The 19818-nt window shown below is 40.9% G+C and overlaps 1 protein-coding gene across 2 annotated transcripts; it reads right to left on the bottom strand.

The window, feature by feature from the left end:
• Window positions 1-2643: 2643 nt before the first annotated feature.
• On the bottom strand, window positions 2644-13906 carry LOC140534265 (retinol dehydrogenase 16-like). 2 transcript variants are annotated; one of them, XM_072655092.1, is made up of 5 exons: window positions 13800-13906; window positions 12029-12343; window positions 5987-6245; window positions 5205-5368; window positions 2644-3779 (listed from the first exon to the last, which is right to left on the bottom strand). In XM_072655092.1, the coding sequence occupies exons 2-5, from the start codon at window positions 12339-12341 to the stop codon at window positions 3562-3564; spliced, it is 954 nt and encodes a 317-aa protein (XP_072511193.1). In that variant the 5' UTR covers window positions 12342-12343; window positions 13800-13906; the 3' UTR covers window positions 2644-3561. The 2 variants fall into 2 exon arrangements, with proteins under 2 accessions (XP_072511193.1, XP_072511192.1); XM_072655091.1 differs by lacking the exon at window positions 13800-13906 and adding an exon at window positions 12741-12850.
• Between the last annotated feature and the right edge of the window lie 5912 nt (window positions 13907-19818).

Below are 19818 nucleotides of genomic sequence, written 5' to 3' on the forward strand. Positions count from 1 at the left end.
AAAGGTAGCTATTTGGGACCCTATGCCAACCTTAAGTCTTAAAATGCCAGTTATTTATAAACACCTGCTATCATGATCCCTCTTTAGTCCTTGACACAAAGAATAACACAGGCTACATTATTTTTTGAAAGGTGGCTTGATGCAGGGCCATCTTAAAAGTTGCATATCATTTGGTCACAACAAACTAAAAAATAATGGTTTCTAGTATTATCAGTATAGTGTAGCAAAAAGAATGAACGAAGGACATAAGATCAGAAAGACTGTCTCTAAAAATAGCTATGTGGCTATGAGCTAGTCACTTAACCTCTCGAAGCCTCAGTTTCCTTATCTATTAAATAGGGATAATTAAACCTCACTAGATTGTTGTGAGTTTCTTTTATCAGCTTGATGAAATTATAAGAAATGGTGCCCTTTCTTTGGAAGTATCTGAGGAGCATACCCTCTCCACCCCCACTCTCATGGTAGTCATATGCACTGATTCCTTGCTAAAGCCCTAGTGATTAGGGCTTACTTCAAGGTAATCGGTGATTGAAGAGGAGGATAGGAAGTTCTATTTGAGACATGCTGAATTTGAAATGTCTATAGGACAGATGGGGAGAATGTCAGAGGGATATTGGATGAGGGAGAAGGGGCAAAAGGAGAGATCTTGGTGATAACTTCAGCTTTTTTGGTTGTTGTTCAACTGTGAGGCAAAGTCCTCAGGTAAGTGGGTGAAAGAATTGCTATGTTGGGGGAGAGGTGGTGAGAAGAAAAGAGGTATGGAATAGAGAATTGATTAGGAAGGAGAAGGATTTCTTTGCTATAGTGAAGGCACATTTGAGAATATGTAATATAAATTTTAGTGGACCACAATGAACATGGTTTTGTTATTTTTGCAAGCTCCATCCAAGTGCATTTGAATAGAAGGGAAAGTGGTGGATGGTGGGAGTAATTCGAGGTTAGGGTTTGACAAGGCCTGATCAGCAATAGGACAGGGGGGCAAGAAATTCAAGTGTAGAGAATAAACTGACCTGACTCACCAAGGGGTTAGGATAAGGAAAGGATGAGGGTGGAGCTAACACAGAGGTGATAGACTGGGAAAGAACTCAGGGAAAGAGGGATTTAAGGTCACAGTAAAGATGAACAATAGAGGGAGGGGTCTTAAAACACAGGGAAAGATGAAAGTCTGAGGTTGGTAACTGCCTGGAGGGAAACGAGGAATGATAAAAGATTATGAGCAGAGAAAGAAAAGCAGAGCTCACTGAGCTGAAAGTGGAATATTCATGGATGATGGTAGAATTAAGGGTATAGTTGAGGTACAGCAGAATAAATAGGTCATGAGATGGAAGGACTTGAAAATTAAGAGAGTTGAGGGCAGCATTAACATGTACGTCAAAGTCTCCTAGTGTGAGGACAGGTGAGGACAGAAAGACTGTAAGCCAGGAAGGAAGGACAATATCCTGGGTGGGGATGGGGAATGGTCAGTATATAAAGGCTACTAGAATCTCACAAATTTGGGCAGCATGAACCTCAAAGAAGGGCATGTTGATGAGGAATTGTGGTAAAGGGAGAATTTGAAAGAGGCACTGGATAGTGAGGAATATTCCAACTATCCAACCAATGAGTCAGGGGACATTAGTCCAAGTGAAACCAGTATTGGCAAGGGTGGGCAAGGATTGAATACCATTACAAGGGAGCTAAGTCTGAATGATTGCCAGAAGACAGGAGTGAGAAAGGAACAGTTTTAAGATGAAAGGAAATTTGCTAATTATGGAACAGGGATCCCAGAGGACTCAGTAGGTCTGGAGTGGGATGGGGAAGGAAAGGAGGAGAACAGAATAGAGGAAGGATAGGAATAAAGAAGTAGGTAGTTGGAGATGGTGATAAGAGTTTGTACATAGGCAGCCAAAGATTTAGAATCACTGGACTGAACGTGAACCACTGAGAATGAGTCCAGAAAGAGTATCTGTAGTTCAGTGGCCTGGAGGCCACATGTGGCCTTGTAGATCCTCAAGTGTGGCCCCTTTACTGAACAAATCTTGTTCTGTGAAGTCTGGATTCAGCCAAAGGACTGCACTTGAGGACCTAGAGGGCCACATGTGGCCTCGAGGCCTCAGGTTCCTCACCCCTGCTGTAGTCAGAGAGAGATCCATTAAAGGAAAATTTGATGATTAGACTGTTCAAGGTTCTCCCTCAAGGCTCAAATCTTCAGGCAGTTGTTGAGGCCTGGGTCTGGTTGGGTGCTGGTGGTCTCTTCCAGGAGTGGGGAAGGCCTGGAACACAAATCTTGGAAGTGGGTGGGCCGATTATGGATGAGCTCTTGAGGGCTGGGGAAGGTGCTGGAGTGAAGATAGAATCACCATTTTCTTGGTGATAGTGATGATGGTGGTGATGGTGGTGGGCCTGGGGCTAACCCCCATAAATAAATCGTCTGAGTTCAAGGGGTCTATGAGCCATGGGCTAAATAATATCAGTAAGTAAAATGCTTTGCAAACCTTAAAGGATAATGTAAATTCTGACATTTATGTACCAAAAGAGTCAGACACTACCGAAAAACAACTGACCAACAACAGAACACTCAGTTCTAGATGTCTAAGTGATTCTGAGGTTTGGAACCAACATGGCCATGGTAGTGGTGTAGTCACACAGAGAGGGCAATTCTGATCAATCAGTCAATCACTCAACATTTATTAAACACCTACTATGTGCAAGGCACCACTCTAAGTTCAGAGATCTGGCTTCAGGGAGCAAGGTGATTCGTTCCATTTTAGATAAGCTGAATCTGAGTTTCCAGTGAACCATCCCAGGGAGAGATCAGTGCAGAGATCAGAGGAAGTCACTGAGGACCATGAATCAGCTGTATAGAGATGACAACTCTATGGAGTTTTCTTGGAGCAGATGAGGTCCCCAAGGGAGAGAGTGGAGAAAGAGAAGGAAAAATAGAAAACACTGTCTTCAGGGGAAGACTGACAGTGACAGGAATCAGTCTGTTCCAGGCAGGTCATCCCAATCTGCTGGGCAAAAGCTTCTCTGGATGCTTGTGGTTTCTCTCTGGGTACATCCATCTGCTTTCTCTTCCTCTGTGACTACCACAACCATCCTGCCTTATTTCACAATTATTTGCATCTATGCCTTTTCTGCTCCACTAAGCTCCTCAAGGCTGCTAGATGACTCATTCAGGAAGACCTGAATTCAAATATAGCCTCAGACACATGTTAGTTGTATTGTCCTGGGCAAATCACCTCACCTCAGCTTCCTCATCTGTAAAATGGGGATAATAATAGAATCTACTTCCCAAATCCTTGTGAAGATTTCAAACCTTAGAGTGCTATATAAATGTTAATTTATTATTATTATTACTGAGGGTAGGAATAAGATCTTACTCATCTTCAGATTCCCACTAATGCCTAGCACAGAACCTTGTACATACAGGTGCCCAACAGATGTTTATTGGATTTGATTCTCCTCAGGACCCCTTCTCTGCTTTTTGTTCTCTGTCTCCACTGTACCCCTAATTTTTCACTACACAAAACTGCTTTTTCTCTTCCCTTATCATTTACTACTCCTTCTCTCTCTGGGGCATCATAAGGTGTAGGCAGGTTTGGGATAATTCCACAACAAAATGGCATCTGCTAGTCTAGTGGGCAAATAGGACAAAGGAATTAAAAATAGCTTGGCATCCCAGCTAGCTGAGTAACGGGTACGTGGATGACAAGAGATCAAGGCATGCTCCATGCAGTTGGTCACCAAGGAGAGGTCTGATTGGCAGCGATTCTGCATATCTCGAGTAGACTGGAGAACTGTGGAAGTAGGTTGATGAAAGGGAGAAAGTTAACTGCTTGGATTGTATTGCCTGGCACCCTCTCCCCCACTCCCACCTCTGCTTTAGCATGACCTTTGGAGTAAGGTAGCAAAGTCCTAGTAGTTCTTTGTACTGGCAAAGGTCACACCTGAGGCCATAGCTTGTTTGAACCCAAGCCTCCAGAGTCCAGGGGCCTCAAGGTCACCCTCTAGGTCCTCAAGTGAGGACCTTTGACTGAGCCCAAGTTTTACAGAACAAATTCTTTTATTAAGGGGATTTGTCCTGTGAAGTTTGGATTTGGTCAAGGAGCTGCACTTGAGGACCTAGTGGGCCACATGCAGCGTCAAGGCCCCGGGTTTCCTCACCCCTACCCCAGACCATTTACCTACATGACAAGTTCTGTGCATCTCATGTTCAGCTCCCTTCGAGTGTAACCAAAAGAACAGGAAAGGAGCTCAGGAGCCCAAGGTTTGGGTTTTGTCTTTTTCTGTATCCCCTGGGGCTTATTCAGTCAATAAACATTTACGAAGCCCTTAATAAATGCTGCACATGGGGCTAAGCGCTAGGGATACAAAGATGGTAAAAGACAGTCCCTGCCCCCGAAGAGTTCACATTCTAACCCTTAGTTTCATCAGAGGCAGCTGGTGGCATGTGGATAAAGCAATGGGCCTGGGTCCTAGGGTCAGGAAGTCCACGGTTCAGATCTGGTTTCAGACACTTACTATGCAAGCCTGGCCTAGTGACTTAACCTCTGTTTGCCTCATTCTCCTCAAATGTGAAATGAAAATCACAGTAGTGCCCACCTCCTAGGGTTGTTGTGAGGATCACATGAGATAATAATGACAAAATACTTAGCACAGTGCCTGGCACATGGTAAATTACATATAAATGTTAGCTATTTACTATTACTTTGCAGGGCTGTGTGAGGATCAAATATTTGTACAAACAAAAAATGTGTTAGCACAGAGCTGGTAAATAGTAGATGTTACATAAATACTTGTTCTCTTCTCTGCTCCCTTTAGTACAGTCCCTGGCACACAGTAGGTGTTAAATAAATGCTTGTTGACCAATTGAGACAGTTCTCTGTGGTATACAAGAGAGGTCAGGGGGCCTGTATTCTGATCCTAGCTCTGTCCATAACTAGTGGTGTGACCTCAGGTGAGTTACCTAATCTCTTAGGGCCTCAATTTCCCTATCTATAAAATTGATGGGGTTAAGTTCCATGGTTTCTAAGATGCTGCTAAGGTTCCTAATTAGGTCCTCCTGTCTTATTTCTTCTGATTTCATCTGGCACAGTTCCTTTAGACCCTGAGTACATGGGGCTTACTGGCAAGGAGAAAGGTAATCTCTGTTTCAGATCAGAGCTCTCTCTCTCCCCCTCCTGAAAAAAGACCAGGGGAGTTAATGAGAGGGTACAACTCACAGGCATCTAAGAACTTCTGGCCATAGCATCGCCTGACTTCGGGGTCCATTCTATCCCACAACTCTCGGTAGCTTTGGCAGAAAATCTCCCCATTGGTGATGTTGGTCTTGAAGAAACCGGGCTCAATCATGGCAACCTTCACTCCAAAGTGGAAGAGTTCCCGCCTATGGTAGAGACAGAATTGAAGCATGACTCAAAAGGACCTGGAGGAAGATGCTGGGAGTTGGACAATCAAGAGAGAGCTTTGGAACAGAATGGGAGGGGAGGGGATGGAGCAGAAGTTAATGGGGAATGACATGATAATAATGCCTTTGCCCTGCCCTGGATAGCACACGTATGCTCTGGGCTCTTTTGCATATGCAATCTTTCTAGATTCCTCCCCACAGTCCTTAGAGACAGGGGTATGTGAGCCTGGGCAAACCACAACCTCTCACAGCCTCAGCGGCATCATCTGTAAAATGGGGGCAATAATCCTTGTAATGCCTACCTTACAGGGATGTTATAAGGAAACTACTTTGAAAATCTTAAAGAGACATAAAAATATAATTATTAGCATTATCATTATTTTTATGGAGACAGGCAGGAAAAAGCAACTGGAAGGTAACTAGGATAAAAGGGATGGTACAAGGGTTTGGGGTGGAAGCATGAAAGAGAAAATGATAAAGAAGTGTTAACTGTAACCTCAACAGGCCATATAGTTCAGTTAACACTTGCCTGGGAGATGGTGAGATTCTTCATGGATGTTACAAGCAGAAGAAGGGGCCGGAGGGTGATCTCATTACCTGAGACTATCAGAGAAAGCCTCAACACCATACTTAGAAATGCAGTAGCCACCACCAAATAAAGACAGTCGGCCCACAGCACTGGAGACGTTGACAATCCTGCCCTCAGCCTTCCTCACCAGTGACAGCAGACTCAGTGTCACCTCAATCAGTCCAATGAGGTTCACGTTGATCACTTTCAGGAAGTCCTCTTTGTTCAGCCACTCATTGGGGCCAGAGGGCAAGGAGATGCCGGCATTATTCACAAGGCCCCAAAGCCCTGGAAAGAGTAGAAAGTTCTGAGTCGGGTTCTACTGGGGTTTTACCAAGGATGTTCACTGTCTTTATTCAAATTTGATTCAGTTCACATTTACTGGGTGCCTGTCACTGGCATTTTTCTAGGTTTTTAGTGGGAGGAGACAGTTCTCTTACCTTCTAGGAGTTCACATTTGATGTGCAAAAAACAAAACTTGAAATCATAAACCTGAAAGATCCCTTGGGAATCATCATCTGTAACCTACTCATTTTGCAGACAAGGAAATTGAGACCCAGAGAAGTAAAGAAACTTGTTCATGGTCACATAACTGGTTGGTTGCCTCTCCTTAAATATGCCTCCACAGAAATTAGTTCTGAGGTTAGTGTGTGGTAGTATGGAATTGGATCTACTCAGAAGTACTATGGAAATTTGGAAGCAAGGAGAAGATCACGAAGGGGAGAGTTTAGCTAGGGGAGACTCCATAGACAAGGTAAATCCACTGAGGTCCTGAATGACAGCCAGAGAAGCAGAGAGGGACAGCATGAATGACCAGAGAAACAAGTAGAACATGTTCAGGTTAGGATTGAAGGAGGGTTGTAGACTTCTAAAATGTGTAAGCTAAGTAAAAGAGACTGGGATTGGGAAACAAATTCGTTTTATACATAAATCTGGCTTTTTACTTCCTGGGATGCCTTTAAACTCTCTTCTCTAGGCTGATCAGACCCTCCTAAACTTATCACACTTCATGATCAATATACTACAGCTCCAGAGAAGAGATGATGAACTATTCTTCCCTTCTTTCAGTAGATAGGTGATAGAGTAGGAAAACAGAATGTCACCCATACTGTCTAGCATGGCTGTTCTGTCAGCTACTTTTGCTTAATTTTGTTGTTTTTGTTATAAGGAAGGGTTTTCCACTGTGCTAGAAGAAATGATGAACTCAATGATTTTAGAAAAACATGGAAAGGCTTGTAAGAAATAATGAAGAGCAAAATGAGCTGAACCAAGAAAACACTGCATACAGTAAGAGCAATATTGTTTTAAGAATGACTTTGAGTGAATAAATTATTTTGACTGTTATAAACACCCGAATTAACTATAAAGGACATACGAAGAAAGACACTATCTGCGTCCAGAGAAAGAACCAATAGATAGAAGTATATATAGAACAACTTTATGTGTGTGTGTGTGTGTGTGTGTGTGTGTGTGTGTGTGTGTGTGTATTGAGAGTGGTGGGAGGGAAGAAAAAAGGAAATAAAAGAAATTTACATGATAATTTTGTATATTTGAAAGGAACAGTGAGCTGTGCATAGTAGATTTGCAGTTTCATGTGCAATCATCTTTTTTATTGTACTATGTTAGAGAAATGCTTGTTTTATTGCATAAATTAAAAATTAAATTATTGTTGTTGTTTCTCCTTCATTCTTGAATGAGGACTATGACCTCAGGAAGGTGATGCCATGACTTGCAAGTGAATTGGATTTAAGTGAGGGAGGGCTGCACAAATCCCCAGCCTCACTATCTCCTCCAGAGTCACCTGGGCTCAGTGGCCTGATACAGATCAGGATGACTGGAGATGGTCCCTGTTGAATAATGTAACTTTCCCACAATAAGGCTACATTAGGACTTGGAATGAGTTCAAGTTGTAGCTGTGTAGTTCTGATTTTTCTTAAATTTTTTTTAAAAAGGGAGGGTTCTGTGATTAGGGGGTACTATATTGGGAAATGACTGGTATTAAAAAAAAGACTTCAATAGAACTTTTCTAGAACAAATACAAAATTATTTAATTAAAAAAGTGTTAAGTGGCCTCCTCTCTTCTGCCCTACACAGACAGGATCCTCTAAAGATGACAGTAGAAAGAGAGGTCATATGACAGTACAGAGAGAACCAACTCAGGACTTAGATGAGTTGCATCCCAATCCACTCTCTGACACTTTCTAGTTGGGTGACCTAGTTGATCACTTAACATCTCTAGGTTTCTTTTTTTCTCTCTCTAATCTTCAACCTCTCTCGACTATGTACAAACACATGCAAGTCTCTTGCATCCTTTAAAACACACACACACACACATACACACACACACACGCACACACACACAAAGCCCTGACTAGACCTTGTCTCAAGTTATCATCCTATATTTCTCCTTTTCTTATCCAAACTCCTAGAAAAAGATATCTATACTTGCTGACTCCACTTCTGTTCTCAATCACTACTGAACCCTTTGAAAGTTAGATTTGTACCTTATCACTCAATGGAAATTTTTCTCTCCAGAGCTACCAGCAATCTCTAATTGCCAAATCCATTGGTCTTTTTTTCAGCCCTTATTCAGCTTGACTTCTCTGTGTCATTGGATACTTTTCACCTAGCACCATTGATTCCACCTACTATACAGTCCTCTCTCTCTCTCTTCTCTTTTCTCCCTCATCTTCTCCTCTTTCTCTCCCTCTTTTTAAAAATTCAAATGAAAATATAAAGAAATAAATATTTCCCTAGTCTAAACTCCTTCCAGATTCACTTGAAGGAAGGAAACCTTAGCAGTATGTAGTAAAATTTCATCTTTTCTTATAACACAATAGTATTCCATCACATTCACATGTCATAACTTGTTATGCCCTTCCCCATGTGCTGGGGAACTTTCAGATTATAATTCTTTGCTGCCTCAAAAATAGTTGCTCTAAATATTTTTGTAAATTCTTAGTTTTTTTTGCTTAGGACTGATCCCTCTCTCAATCTACCCTCCTTCCTTTTCCTTCTTATTTCTCTGTTGAGTAAAATATATTTCAGTACCCCATTCTGTGTATCTCTCTCTTAGTTTCTTCCTTCCTTCTTTCCTTCCTTCCTTCATTTCCTTCCTTCCTTTCTCTCTCCCTCTGTCTCTGTCTCTGTCTCTCTGTCTCTCTCTCTCTCTCTGCCTGTCTCTGTCTCTCTCTTTCCCTTCTTTGACCAGTTCAGATGAATAGAGGTTTAAGGGTTACATGTTCCTCCCAACCCTCCCTCCTTGACTTCTACTTATCTACCACATTATATGAGAAGATTTTCCCTAAACTTCCTTTCTGTTCCCCCTCACCATCAGTGTTCCCCCCATCCCTGACCCATGGACTCTTCTTTGCCTCCCTTTCAGTTCTTCTTTTTAAAATTATTAAAACATAGCAGAACCACTCCCAAGTCTTCAGTCTACTTAGACTCTATGACCTCTAATAATGATAGGGCCAAAAATATCCTTTAAAGATGAAATGACTATGTATTAGCTAAAGTAGAATGTTAAACTATATATTCTCACAAAACTGTTCTTGTTCAATATGTCTATAAATGTCATTTCAAAATATTGTGAGTTAGAGACATGTCCAAGTGCGTGAAGGGAGACTATCGATTCGGATCGATCTCTCTCTCTCTCTCTCTCTCTCTCTCTCTCTCTCTCACACACACACACACACACACACACACACACACACATAGACAATGTTTAAATTTAGAATAATGACAAATAAATTTTAAAAAATTGTTTCTGGCAGCCTTGTGCCTGAAACTCGGAGTATAATATTAATATCTGATAAACTGGATGTCCCAGAGGAATCTCAAACTCATTATGTCCAAAACAAAACTCATTATCCTTTCCCCCAAATCTGTCCCTCTTCTGAACTTTCCCCCATTTCTGGTGAAGGCACCACTGGTGTTCCAATCCCTGAGATGATTCCCTCATCATCTTGGACTCTTTATTCTCCCTTCATTGTACATATGCAACCTTTTTTTCTTAAGAACCATGCCTTAAACCCAAATCACTCTGGCTCTCATTGATTGACCAACAACAGGTCCAAGGCCAAGCTCCACTTGATCATTGTTTGGGCCCTGATTGGCTCAGAGTGAATGTAAATAGCAATTGTATCTGTTTTGCCCAGAAACCTTGAAGATCTTCCCCTCCCAGACTCACATACACACACACACACACACACACACACACACACACACACACACACTCACAGAGTTAGGTATAGAAATACACTTCACTCCACAGAGAAATAAGAAAGAAATGAGAGAAGGAAAAAGAGGGAATTATATGGAAGGTAGATTAAGAAAGAGATTAGTTCTAAGCAAAACAAACTCTAAGGAATTTTAAAAAATATTTATAGTAGTTCTTTTCTCTGAAGCAGAAAATAATTGAATCTGAAGGGGAACCCATCATTTGGGAAAGAGATAACAAGCAATGGTATATACGTGTGATGGAATACTATTGTGCTGTAAGAAATGATGAAAGGAATGGTTTCAGACAAATATCCAAAGACTTGTGTGAACTCACACACAATGAAGTGAGCCAAACCAGGACAACAAGTTTGTAACCGTGATAATAATATTATAAAGATAGATAGCTTTGAAAGACTTGGAAACTCAGGTCAATTTAATGACCAGTCATGACTCTGGAGGACCAACGAAGAAACATGTTACCCATCTCCTTCCTGATAAAGAGATAAAGATTCTTGTGGTTGAGGTGCATTTAAACGCTTACTGTTAGGAGACAGTAGTTATGTTAACTGTCCCCGTCCTCTCCACCCGTACTCCTCCCCATTCTGAGCTGGCTGAAAGGGAGGGAGCTGGGGTCCAGAAGCTCACTTCATTCATCCAGTATTTGATATGGAAGGAACAGTTTACAGGGAGCAGGGGAATAACTGGGAAAAGAACCATTTGAAAATTGGTCAGAGAAGGAATCCTTGAGGGAAGTTTGTAGATATTTGTTTGCTTTACATATTTGTACATATTTATTGTCTCTCCCATTAGATTGTAAGTTCCTTGAGGGTGTGCTTGTGACAGCAGAACAATTTTCTGCAGAAGTGGAGTATCAAAAAGGACAAATCAGTGTAAACACAAGCTAGGGCTAGGCTCAAAAAAGAAACAGGCCCAAGCTAGGATTAAACAGTAGGCACTCATGTTTGCCAGATGGCAAATTTACATGAGACTCTAAGATTTCTATCAGTTCAGGAGCCACCTTAATGTGACCTGGTTTTCTGTTCTTTGACTTGTTATCACTGCCCAAATTTAGGAGTAACTTGAATTCTCTGTATTTTCCAATTTCTAGAAGTGAATAAATGCAAAAAGTAAAGTGAACATCCAGAATATAATGGAAATCATCCCAGTTATCTGAATAGGGTCTATCTTTTGGATATGTTTCTCTTTATTCTGTTACCACTTCTAGTTCAAAAACATATCATCTCTTACGTGGACTACCAAAATAGCCTCAAAAGAAGTCTCCCTTTCGATCTTTCCCTTCTCAAAGCAATGTGTTTCTCCTCTGCTTAAAAATATTCAGGGGCTCCCCATTGTCTACAAAATAATTATAAACTCTTAATCCTGGCATTCAAGCTCCTGTACAATCCTGTCCCCCACATATCGACCTTGGGTGCTCAACCTTTCTCCCTTACCTTGACTACTGAGAGTCTCCATTCTCTTCTTACTATTTTCATTTATGAGCTCTACTCATACCAGTGCTCCCCCATCCATACCTGAAATGGACTCTCTCCTTCCCCATGTCTGCCTGTTGAAATCTCTCCTTCTCTATGAAGACTTATTTGACTACATTAGCTAAAAATGATTGCAGGCTCTTAACATTTTCCAATAGAGATTTTGATTTTCTCCTTTGAATTTATCTCACCATCCTTCATAATATAAATTATCGGAGTGATGTAATCTCCATATGAGACAAAGTAAAAACTGTCTTATTTTACATAGTACAGTACTTTGCACATAGTAGGTGCTTTACAAATGTCACACTGAACTCCTCTCCAGAAACAACCTGAATGAAGAAATCTGGATTATACCTTTATTTCCCACACGTTCCTTCACCCATTGGGCAGCTTCGGTGATGCTCTCAGTCTTGGTTACATCCAGGATCACTGTCGCTACCCTGTCTGAGGTCTCACGCTTCAGCTGTTCAGCCCCTTTCTCTGTCAGACAGGCTGCTAGCACCCTCAGGCCTCGAAGGTCTAGCTGTTTGGCCAGCAGGTTCCCAAATCCAGTGTCACAGCCGGTGATAAAGACATATTTGTCTCCAAGTTTACTCACCACCTGCCTCTCCTGGTACCAGCGAAAGAGATGATAAATGCCAACGAGACAGATCAGGTAGAGCCACATGTCTATAAGACAGAAAGCAGAACAGGACAGGACAGCATTAGTGAAGAAGTCTGACATTTATCCTATGGCTTTGATTGTGTTTCTTGGCATGAGACACTAATGTTTCTATAAATCAGGAAGCTGGCTTGGTTGGTAATAACATACCAGTGTTCGACCTGATTTTCTCTTCTTTGACTTGCTACCGCTGCTCAAAGCCAAGCCTCTCAAATGCCACCCAGAGACTGCTCTTATAGAAAACTCCACTCTTCCCTCTGCCCACACACAGGAATCTTTGTTAACTAAAACCATTAGTGGAAATAAGTTGTCCGAGACCCAAATTTCCCTTAAAATTCATTCCTACGACATAAGCTAACCTAAGCAGTGCAATATACAGCAGACTTTCTGTGTAAATCTCCTTACTTGTTAGTTTGAAATTTTCTTCAGGGAGGGGATTGTATTTCTTAGCTTTGAATTTCCAGCACTCTGTAGTGTAGGGTTTGATAAATCTTTGTTTTGAATTTTCAGTGGCAAGGAATAAATATTCGTTAACCAGACCCAGGGCAAAGTACAAGGATGAATTGGCTGCCCTTTACCCTTAGGCGTTGTAGTTCATCTTCCTGTAGGAACAGTGCCAATTTTAATCAGAGGACCTCGATGTTCATCTATATCAGGTTGCTGACTTTCTTATGTATAAAATTAATACATGGACCTAAATTAATTCCTTTGTTGTTGTTGTGAAAGACCAACTCTAGTTCCCTCCATCCTACCTGCCCCCCACCCTTCTAAAAGAATCCAGAGGTCCCTTCTCACAATAAACACTAGAATCCTATGATCCTTCCCAATTAACTCAATCCCCTTAAACTCTCCATAGGTACCACCCCTCAACTTTAGGTAGGAATCCTCCCTCTTTGAGTCTATAAAAACTTCCAAGAGAGGGGGAGGGGAAAGGGGAAAAAAAAAAAGGATAGGGCTGTGAGGAGGGACACTTTCCTGGGTTCCTCTGAGGACAAACTTTTTGCAGATGTTAAAGTGCTATATAAAATGACCCCAGCTGCTGCTCTCATTGTTCCGAATAATTTTCTCATTGTCCTCTTACATTTGTTCAAATTCAGATAGAATCAGTCACTATTGTTGTTGATAAAAGGGGGGATATAAAATTAGTAAAAAAAATTATTAGTGCCCCTTCCTATTTCTTGCTGGGGCTGCAGAAGAGGCAGCATTTGTCAGGTGTGAGGGAGAGATAGCCTATTCAGAGCAGCAGCCTCAGGTTGGTTATTGACTCTCCCCACTTTGTCCTATGGAGCTGTGAACTATGTGGAAATATGGAGGGTAAGCCGGAGAAAGGCCTTTTCATTCCAGATCAAAGTCCTACACTCTTCCCTCTGGCTGAGGGAATGACCAGAAGAGAGAGGTGGGGATCATGGACAGGAGTGGACGGGTTAATTAATTGCCTTGACAGCCCTGAGGAAGAAACTTTACCTGACTTAAAGTGTTCTGGTCCGGATCTGCAGTTGTCTGAACTTCAGATCCTCCCTGAAGAGCTGAGGCCCCTCGCTCTTTCCTGGGGCAACTGACTAATCTCTGCCTTGAACTTTGGGGGAAGGGAATTCAGTGTTACTGGATGATTGGGAAAGAGATTTCAAAGATTAGGGGTGGGTGGCGTTCTGCATTGAAGAGAGACAGTAATTCCTGCTAAATGAAACATTTTGAGTTGGCTGAAGAGACGCTGGGGACGCAAAAGTTCATTTTTTTAAAAAGTGAAAAATGTTATATTTTCTTTTTTCCAATTACATGTAATAACCAACTTTTAAAATTTTTATTATTTATTTTACATTGTTTTCTTTTAAAAATTTGAGTTTCAAATTCTTTTCCTCCCTCTCATTTCCTCTCCCATTCACTGAGAAAACAAGAAATATGGTATCAATTTATACATATGACATCATGCAAAATACATTTGCATTATTAATCACATTGCAAAAAAGCAAGAAAATTATACTTCAGTATACACTCAGTGTTCATCAGTTTCCTTTCTGGAGGTGGATAGAACTTTTTTTTTTATCTTGAGCCTTTGGAATTGTCTCGGATCTTTGTATTGCTGAGAATAGCTAAATCAGAAGCTTGTTTCTTTCACTCAGTATTGGATATAGAAGTGAAAGTTTGTGGGGGTGCAGAATTGAGGGGTATTGAGGAAAGGAACTATATAAAAATGGAATTTTTATCCTCTTCTTAAAGCCAGAATCTTATGACACTTGAGAAGTACAATCCTAGGAAATCTGAAGATGGGTCATGAAGAGCGTATTCATAAATGTCTACGTAAATAATTTCTGAGCTGGAAGAACATTGAAGGTCCGTTCATTTACCCCTCACCCCTACCTTCATTCACTGTATTTTAAAAAAAAGTTTTATGGATATTTTGGATTTTTTTTTCCATTACAAGCATATAACAAAGTAAAACAATTATACGAATTCATTTGAAAGTGCATGCAACATCTCATCTACAGCATCCTCTCCCCAACTCTATTTTTAAAAAAGTTTTTAATGAACAGAAATCTATTTTCTCTTCCTCCTACTCCATTGAGAAAATAAAGACTGATTCCTTGTAACAAATACGCACAGTCAAGCAAAACAAATGCCTTCACTGCATGCCTACAGAAATATATACGTCTGCGCCCTGGTGTCAGGAGGTGGTGGCATGTTTCCTTGGGCCTCTGGAATTAAGGATGGTCACTGGAGTCATCAGAGTTCTTTCAGCTTTCCAAGTTGTCTTATAGGGTTGTTATTGTATAAATTATTTTGAATCAGCTTATTTCATTCTTTATAAAAGTTTTAAAAATTAGTTTGTTTTTATAATATTGATGTTATAATAGAAACTATTCTCCTGTTTCTGCCTGTTACACTCTTAACTGTTCACACAAGTCTTCCCAGGTCACTTTGAAATCATCTATTTCCCCCTTTCTTACATCATGATATTCAATAAACAGAAGCAATTAGGGGGCACAGTGTAGAGAGTGTTGGGCCTGAAGTCAGAAAGACCTTAGTTCAAATTCAGCCTCGGGCACTTATTCCTATGTAACCTTGGGCAAATCACTTCACCTCTACTTGCCTCAATTTCCCTATCTGTAAAATGGGGATAATAAGAGCACCCACCTCCCAGGGTTGCAATGAGAATCAAATGAGATAACTGTAAAGTGGCACACAGGAAGTGCTATACAAGCATTAGCTATTATCATTGGTGTTGTTAAACATTTTTAAGCAATTAGTACATGTCAGGTACTGTCCTAAGAGTTGGGAAGGGAAGTTATTCATCACAAGGACATAATGAGGACCTGTAACTAGGCAGAGAAATGTTCTGAGGAGGTGAGAGTTTCAGAGTTGATATCATCTTGCAGAATGATGAATTGCTGAAGATTGTGAAGTCTAAGGAAAGCAAGGAGTGGGAAGTAATGAGGTGAATTCCCTGAAAGCCCTTCTTAAATAGTGGAGGATCGGGAAGGAGGAGCTCTCTCTAGTCAGAAGGAGGGAGGGGTTCTGGGGGAGAGGATGCTGAGGAGATACAATTCGGTAACGGTTGAATATTGTGGTAATTAATGTAATGGGATGTTACTACACCATAACAAACAATGAATTTGAACATGGTGTTTGGAGGTGAAAAGTGGTCCACTACAAGAGGACTGAGCATAAGTTCTTATGAATATAGGAATAAAAGGTCTTTGAGTGCCAGGGGCAAGGGCAAGTCTAGAAGTTGAAACTGCCACAGCATATAATATCAAAAGATACCCTCAAGTAAATTACACCAAGTGGCCATTACTCAGTTTCCCCATATTGGATTCAAGAGGAAAAGTTTCAGATTTATGAATCGATATGCAGAAGCATATGCACTTTGGGAGAGTTAACAACTTTAACAAATACTCTCTGTCTCTGTCACTCTCTGTGTCTATATCTCAGAGCTTTCAGAGTTCTTGTTCCTACTTTCAGTCCCTGCTTAGAAAGAAAAAGGTCTGATTTTCCCTCTTACTCTCAAACCTCACGAGTAAAGAAATGACACTGGGACCCTGCAGAGTTGGAGAAGTGAGTTGCCTTCTCCACATGTCTTCCCTACATATGTGCTTCATGACTAATGTACTCTACATTTGTGACCACTCCTCCCAAGAATGTGTGAAAGTATATTTAAAAAGAATTTTCCCTTTATAGTTTCCCTAGAAATATTTTTTCAATTTTATTTGTTTTCAATGTTCTACAATCACTTCCATATATCTTAGATTTTTTCCTCTCCCTCCTCCACTTTCCCCCATCTCCCCACTCCCTCCCTGAGATAGCATACAGTTTTATATAGGTTCTACACATACATTCTTATTAAATACATTTTCACCTTAGTCATGTTGCATAGAAGAATTAAAACAAATGGGAAAAATCATAAAACAAACCAAAACATAATACAAAAGAAAATGATCTGCTTCATTCTGTGGTCAAATTCCATAGTTCTTTCCCTGGATATGGAAGGCATTTTGCCTTAAGAGACCATTGGGAATTATTTAATTGCATTGCAATGAAGTACTAAGTCTACCAGAAAAATTCCTCGCACACACTGTAGTTGTTACCATATACAGAGTTCTCCTGGTTCTGCTCCTTTCACTCAGCATCAGTTCACATAAGTCTTTTTAGGACTCTCTGAAGTCTTCCTGTTCATCATTTCTTATAGCACAATAGTATTCCATTATATTCATATACAACAATTTATTCAATCATTCCCCAATTGATGGGCATCCCCTTGATTTCCAGGTTTTGGCCACCACAAAGAGAGCTGCTATAAATATTTTTGTACAAGTGGGACCCTTTCCCATTTTTATGATCTCTTGGGGATATATTCCTAGAAGTGATATTGCTGGGTCAAAGGGTATGCACATTTTTGTAGCTCTTTGGGTGTAGCTCCAAATTGTTCTCCAGAATGGTTGAATCAGCTCACAACTCCACAAACAATGAATTAGTGTTCCAACTCTCCCACATCTTCTCCAACATTTATTATCTTCCTTTTTTGTCATGTTAGCCAATCTGATAGGTGTGATGTGGTATCTCTGAATTGTTTTGATTTGCATCTCTCTAATCAATAGTGATTTAGAGCATTTTTTCATATTACTATAGATAGCTTTGATTTCTTCCTCTGAAAACTGCCTGTTTATATCCTTTGACCATTTATAAATTGGGGAATAACTTGTATTCTTATACATTTGACTCAGTTCTCTATGTATTTTAGAAATGAGGCCTTTATCACAGATACTAGTTGCAAAAATTCTTTCCTAGTTTTCTGCTTTCCTCCTAATTTTGTTTGCATTAGGTTTGGCTGTGCAAAACTTTTCAGTTTAATGTAATCAAAATTATTCATTGCACTTCATAATGCTTTCTATTTCTTGTTTAGTCAAAAATTCTTCTCTTCTCCATAAATCTGATAAATATACTCTTCTTTGCTCCACTAATTTGTTTATAGTATCAATCTTTATACCTAGATCACGTACCCTTTACTCTTGTGTGGTGTCAGGCATTGGTCTATGCCTAGTTTCTGCCACACTGTTGTCCAATTTTCCCAGCAATTTTTGTCGAACAGTGAGTTCTTATTCTAGAAGCTGGGGTAATTGTTTTTCTCTAGTCTAAAACCAGTTCCAGACCCTTCCCTTTAGGAAAGTGGAAAGAAAAAATCTAAGACCTTACTTTGAAATGGAGTAAGAGTGATAACCAAACTCACTCTGTCCTATAAGATCATCACCTCCCTACCTGAAATGATTGGCTTCATGACTCACACCAAGTCTTCTCTTTCGAAATTCAAAGTAAGATATTGAGCATAGGAAGAAGCCTTATTGGGAAGTGATCTAAGAAGGAACATAGTGAATGTTAACCCCCCAAACTTCCTTCCCTTTCACTCCTTAACTCTACTGCCTAGTTTCCAACCTTGCCATTCAATAGAAACTGTCTTCTCCAAAGCTACCAATGATCTCTTAACTGCCAGATTTAATGACCTTTTCTTTTGTTCCCCATCCTCATTCTTGTCCTCTCTGAAGACTTTGACACTCTTGATATTCTCTTTTCTCCAGGTTTCCATGACACGACTCTACCCTGTCTCCTCCTACCTATCAGACTACTCTTTCTCAGTCTCTTTTTTTGATTCTTCATCCAGGCCATGCTGTCTTCTGGTCATGTGTGAGTCAGGGGCTAATGCTGAGTGATAAGAAAGAGTTCCCTAATTGACTGCCGAGTCAGAACTGATGCCTCAGGGGTGTCTGAGTCGAATTCGGTGAGTATACCAAAAACGGCAACCTGACCCTCTTCTGTTCTCTTTTCCTTTCAACTTTGATAGAGGCAGGCCCACTCTGAGGTACTTTCCAGAGCTGAGAGATGGAAAGACCTACTCCTACTCCCCACCTTGGCCATGGAAGCTGTGTGCATCTGGTCTTTCCTATCTCTTTGTGCTTGTTACTGTCCAAGAAGCAATCTTACAAGGATCAAAAGGTTTTGTCTGTAGCCATGGCGTTGATGATGGTATCCACCAGATTGGTAGTGATCCACTAATAGTAGTAGTAGCAGCAGCAGCAGCAGCAAACATTTATATAGAGCCTTCTATGCACCAGGTACTGTGGTAAGCACTTTGATCTTCACAACAGTCCTGAGAGGTGGATGCTATTAGGATCCCTATTTTACAAACAAGGAAACTGAGGCAAACAGAGGTTAAAGTGATTTCCCAAAGGTTACAAAGCCAGTAAATGTCTGAGGTTGGATTCAAACTCGGGTCTTTCTGACTCCAGGCCCTCTTCTCCATCTGCTGGTCTCCATGCTGCCACTACAGTAGAAGAGGCAGAGGCAGGAGCTGAGAGACCTTGAGGACAGACAGATGGTTTCATGGAGAGCCATCTTTTGTGGTGAAGAGGTCATATGACTCTAGAAGAATATCAATCCTTGGAGCACAGCAGAGTGCTAAGGAGGGGGAGGCATTGCAAAGGGGCTCCAAAAAAGGAGAAAAAGACTTCCAAGGGTCAAGGCATTGGGAGGCACCCCATTGGCACATGCGTTCACTTATGTGCCTCACTACATTCTGTAAGTCTGTGAGCACACTCATCAACTGAGTGTTACTTGTGGGATAGTGTGCCCCAGCCCCAAGGGCACACTATGATTTTGTAACTATTGCTTAGCACAGTGCCTGTGCTATACTACCATATAGTAGGTGCTTAATAAATGTTTATCGATTATTGATTGATTACTGGTCTTTTTGAGTGGCATGTTCACCTTTGCTAAAGCAAACACACAAAAAATCCTAAACAAGGTTTCTAGCTGATTATTTAATAGAGAACAAAGGGGTGGGGGACTTCAGGGTTAATGGCTCAAGAGTTAGTTTTGGGATTAGTTCTCCACAGGGTAATAACTCCCTCCACCCCCAACCTTAGTTAACAGTTGCCCTTCTTGGGGCCCAAACCATCCTTGAGAGTTCAGGTTGGAAGAGTGAACCCAAAGAGGG

The sequence above is a fragment of the Notamacropus eugenii genome, chromosome 3 (assembly GCF_028372415.1).
Source record: "Notamacropus eugenii isolate mMacEug1 chromosome 3, mMacEug1.pri_v2, whole genome shotgun sequence".
NCBI lineage: Eukaryota > Metazoa > Chordata > Mammalia > Diprotodontia > Macropodidae > Notamacropus > Notamacropus eugenii.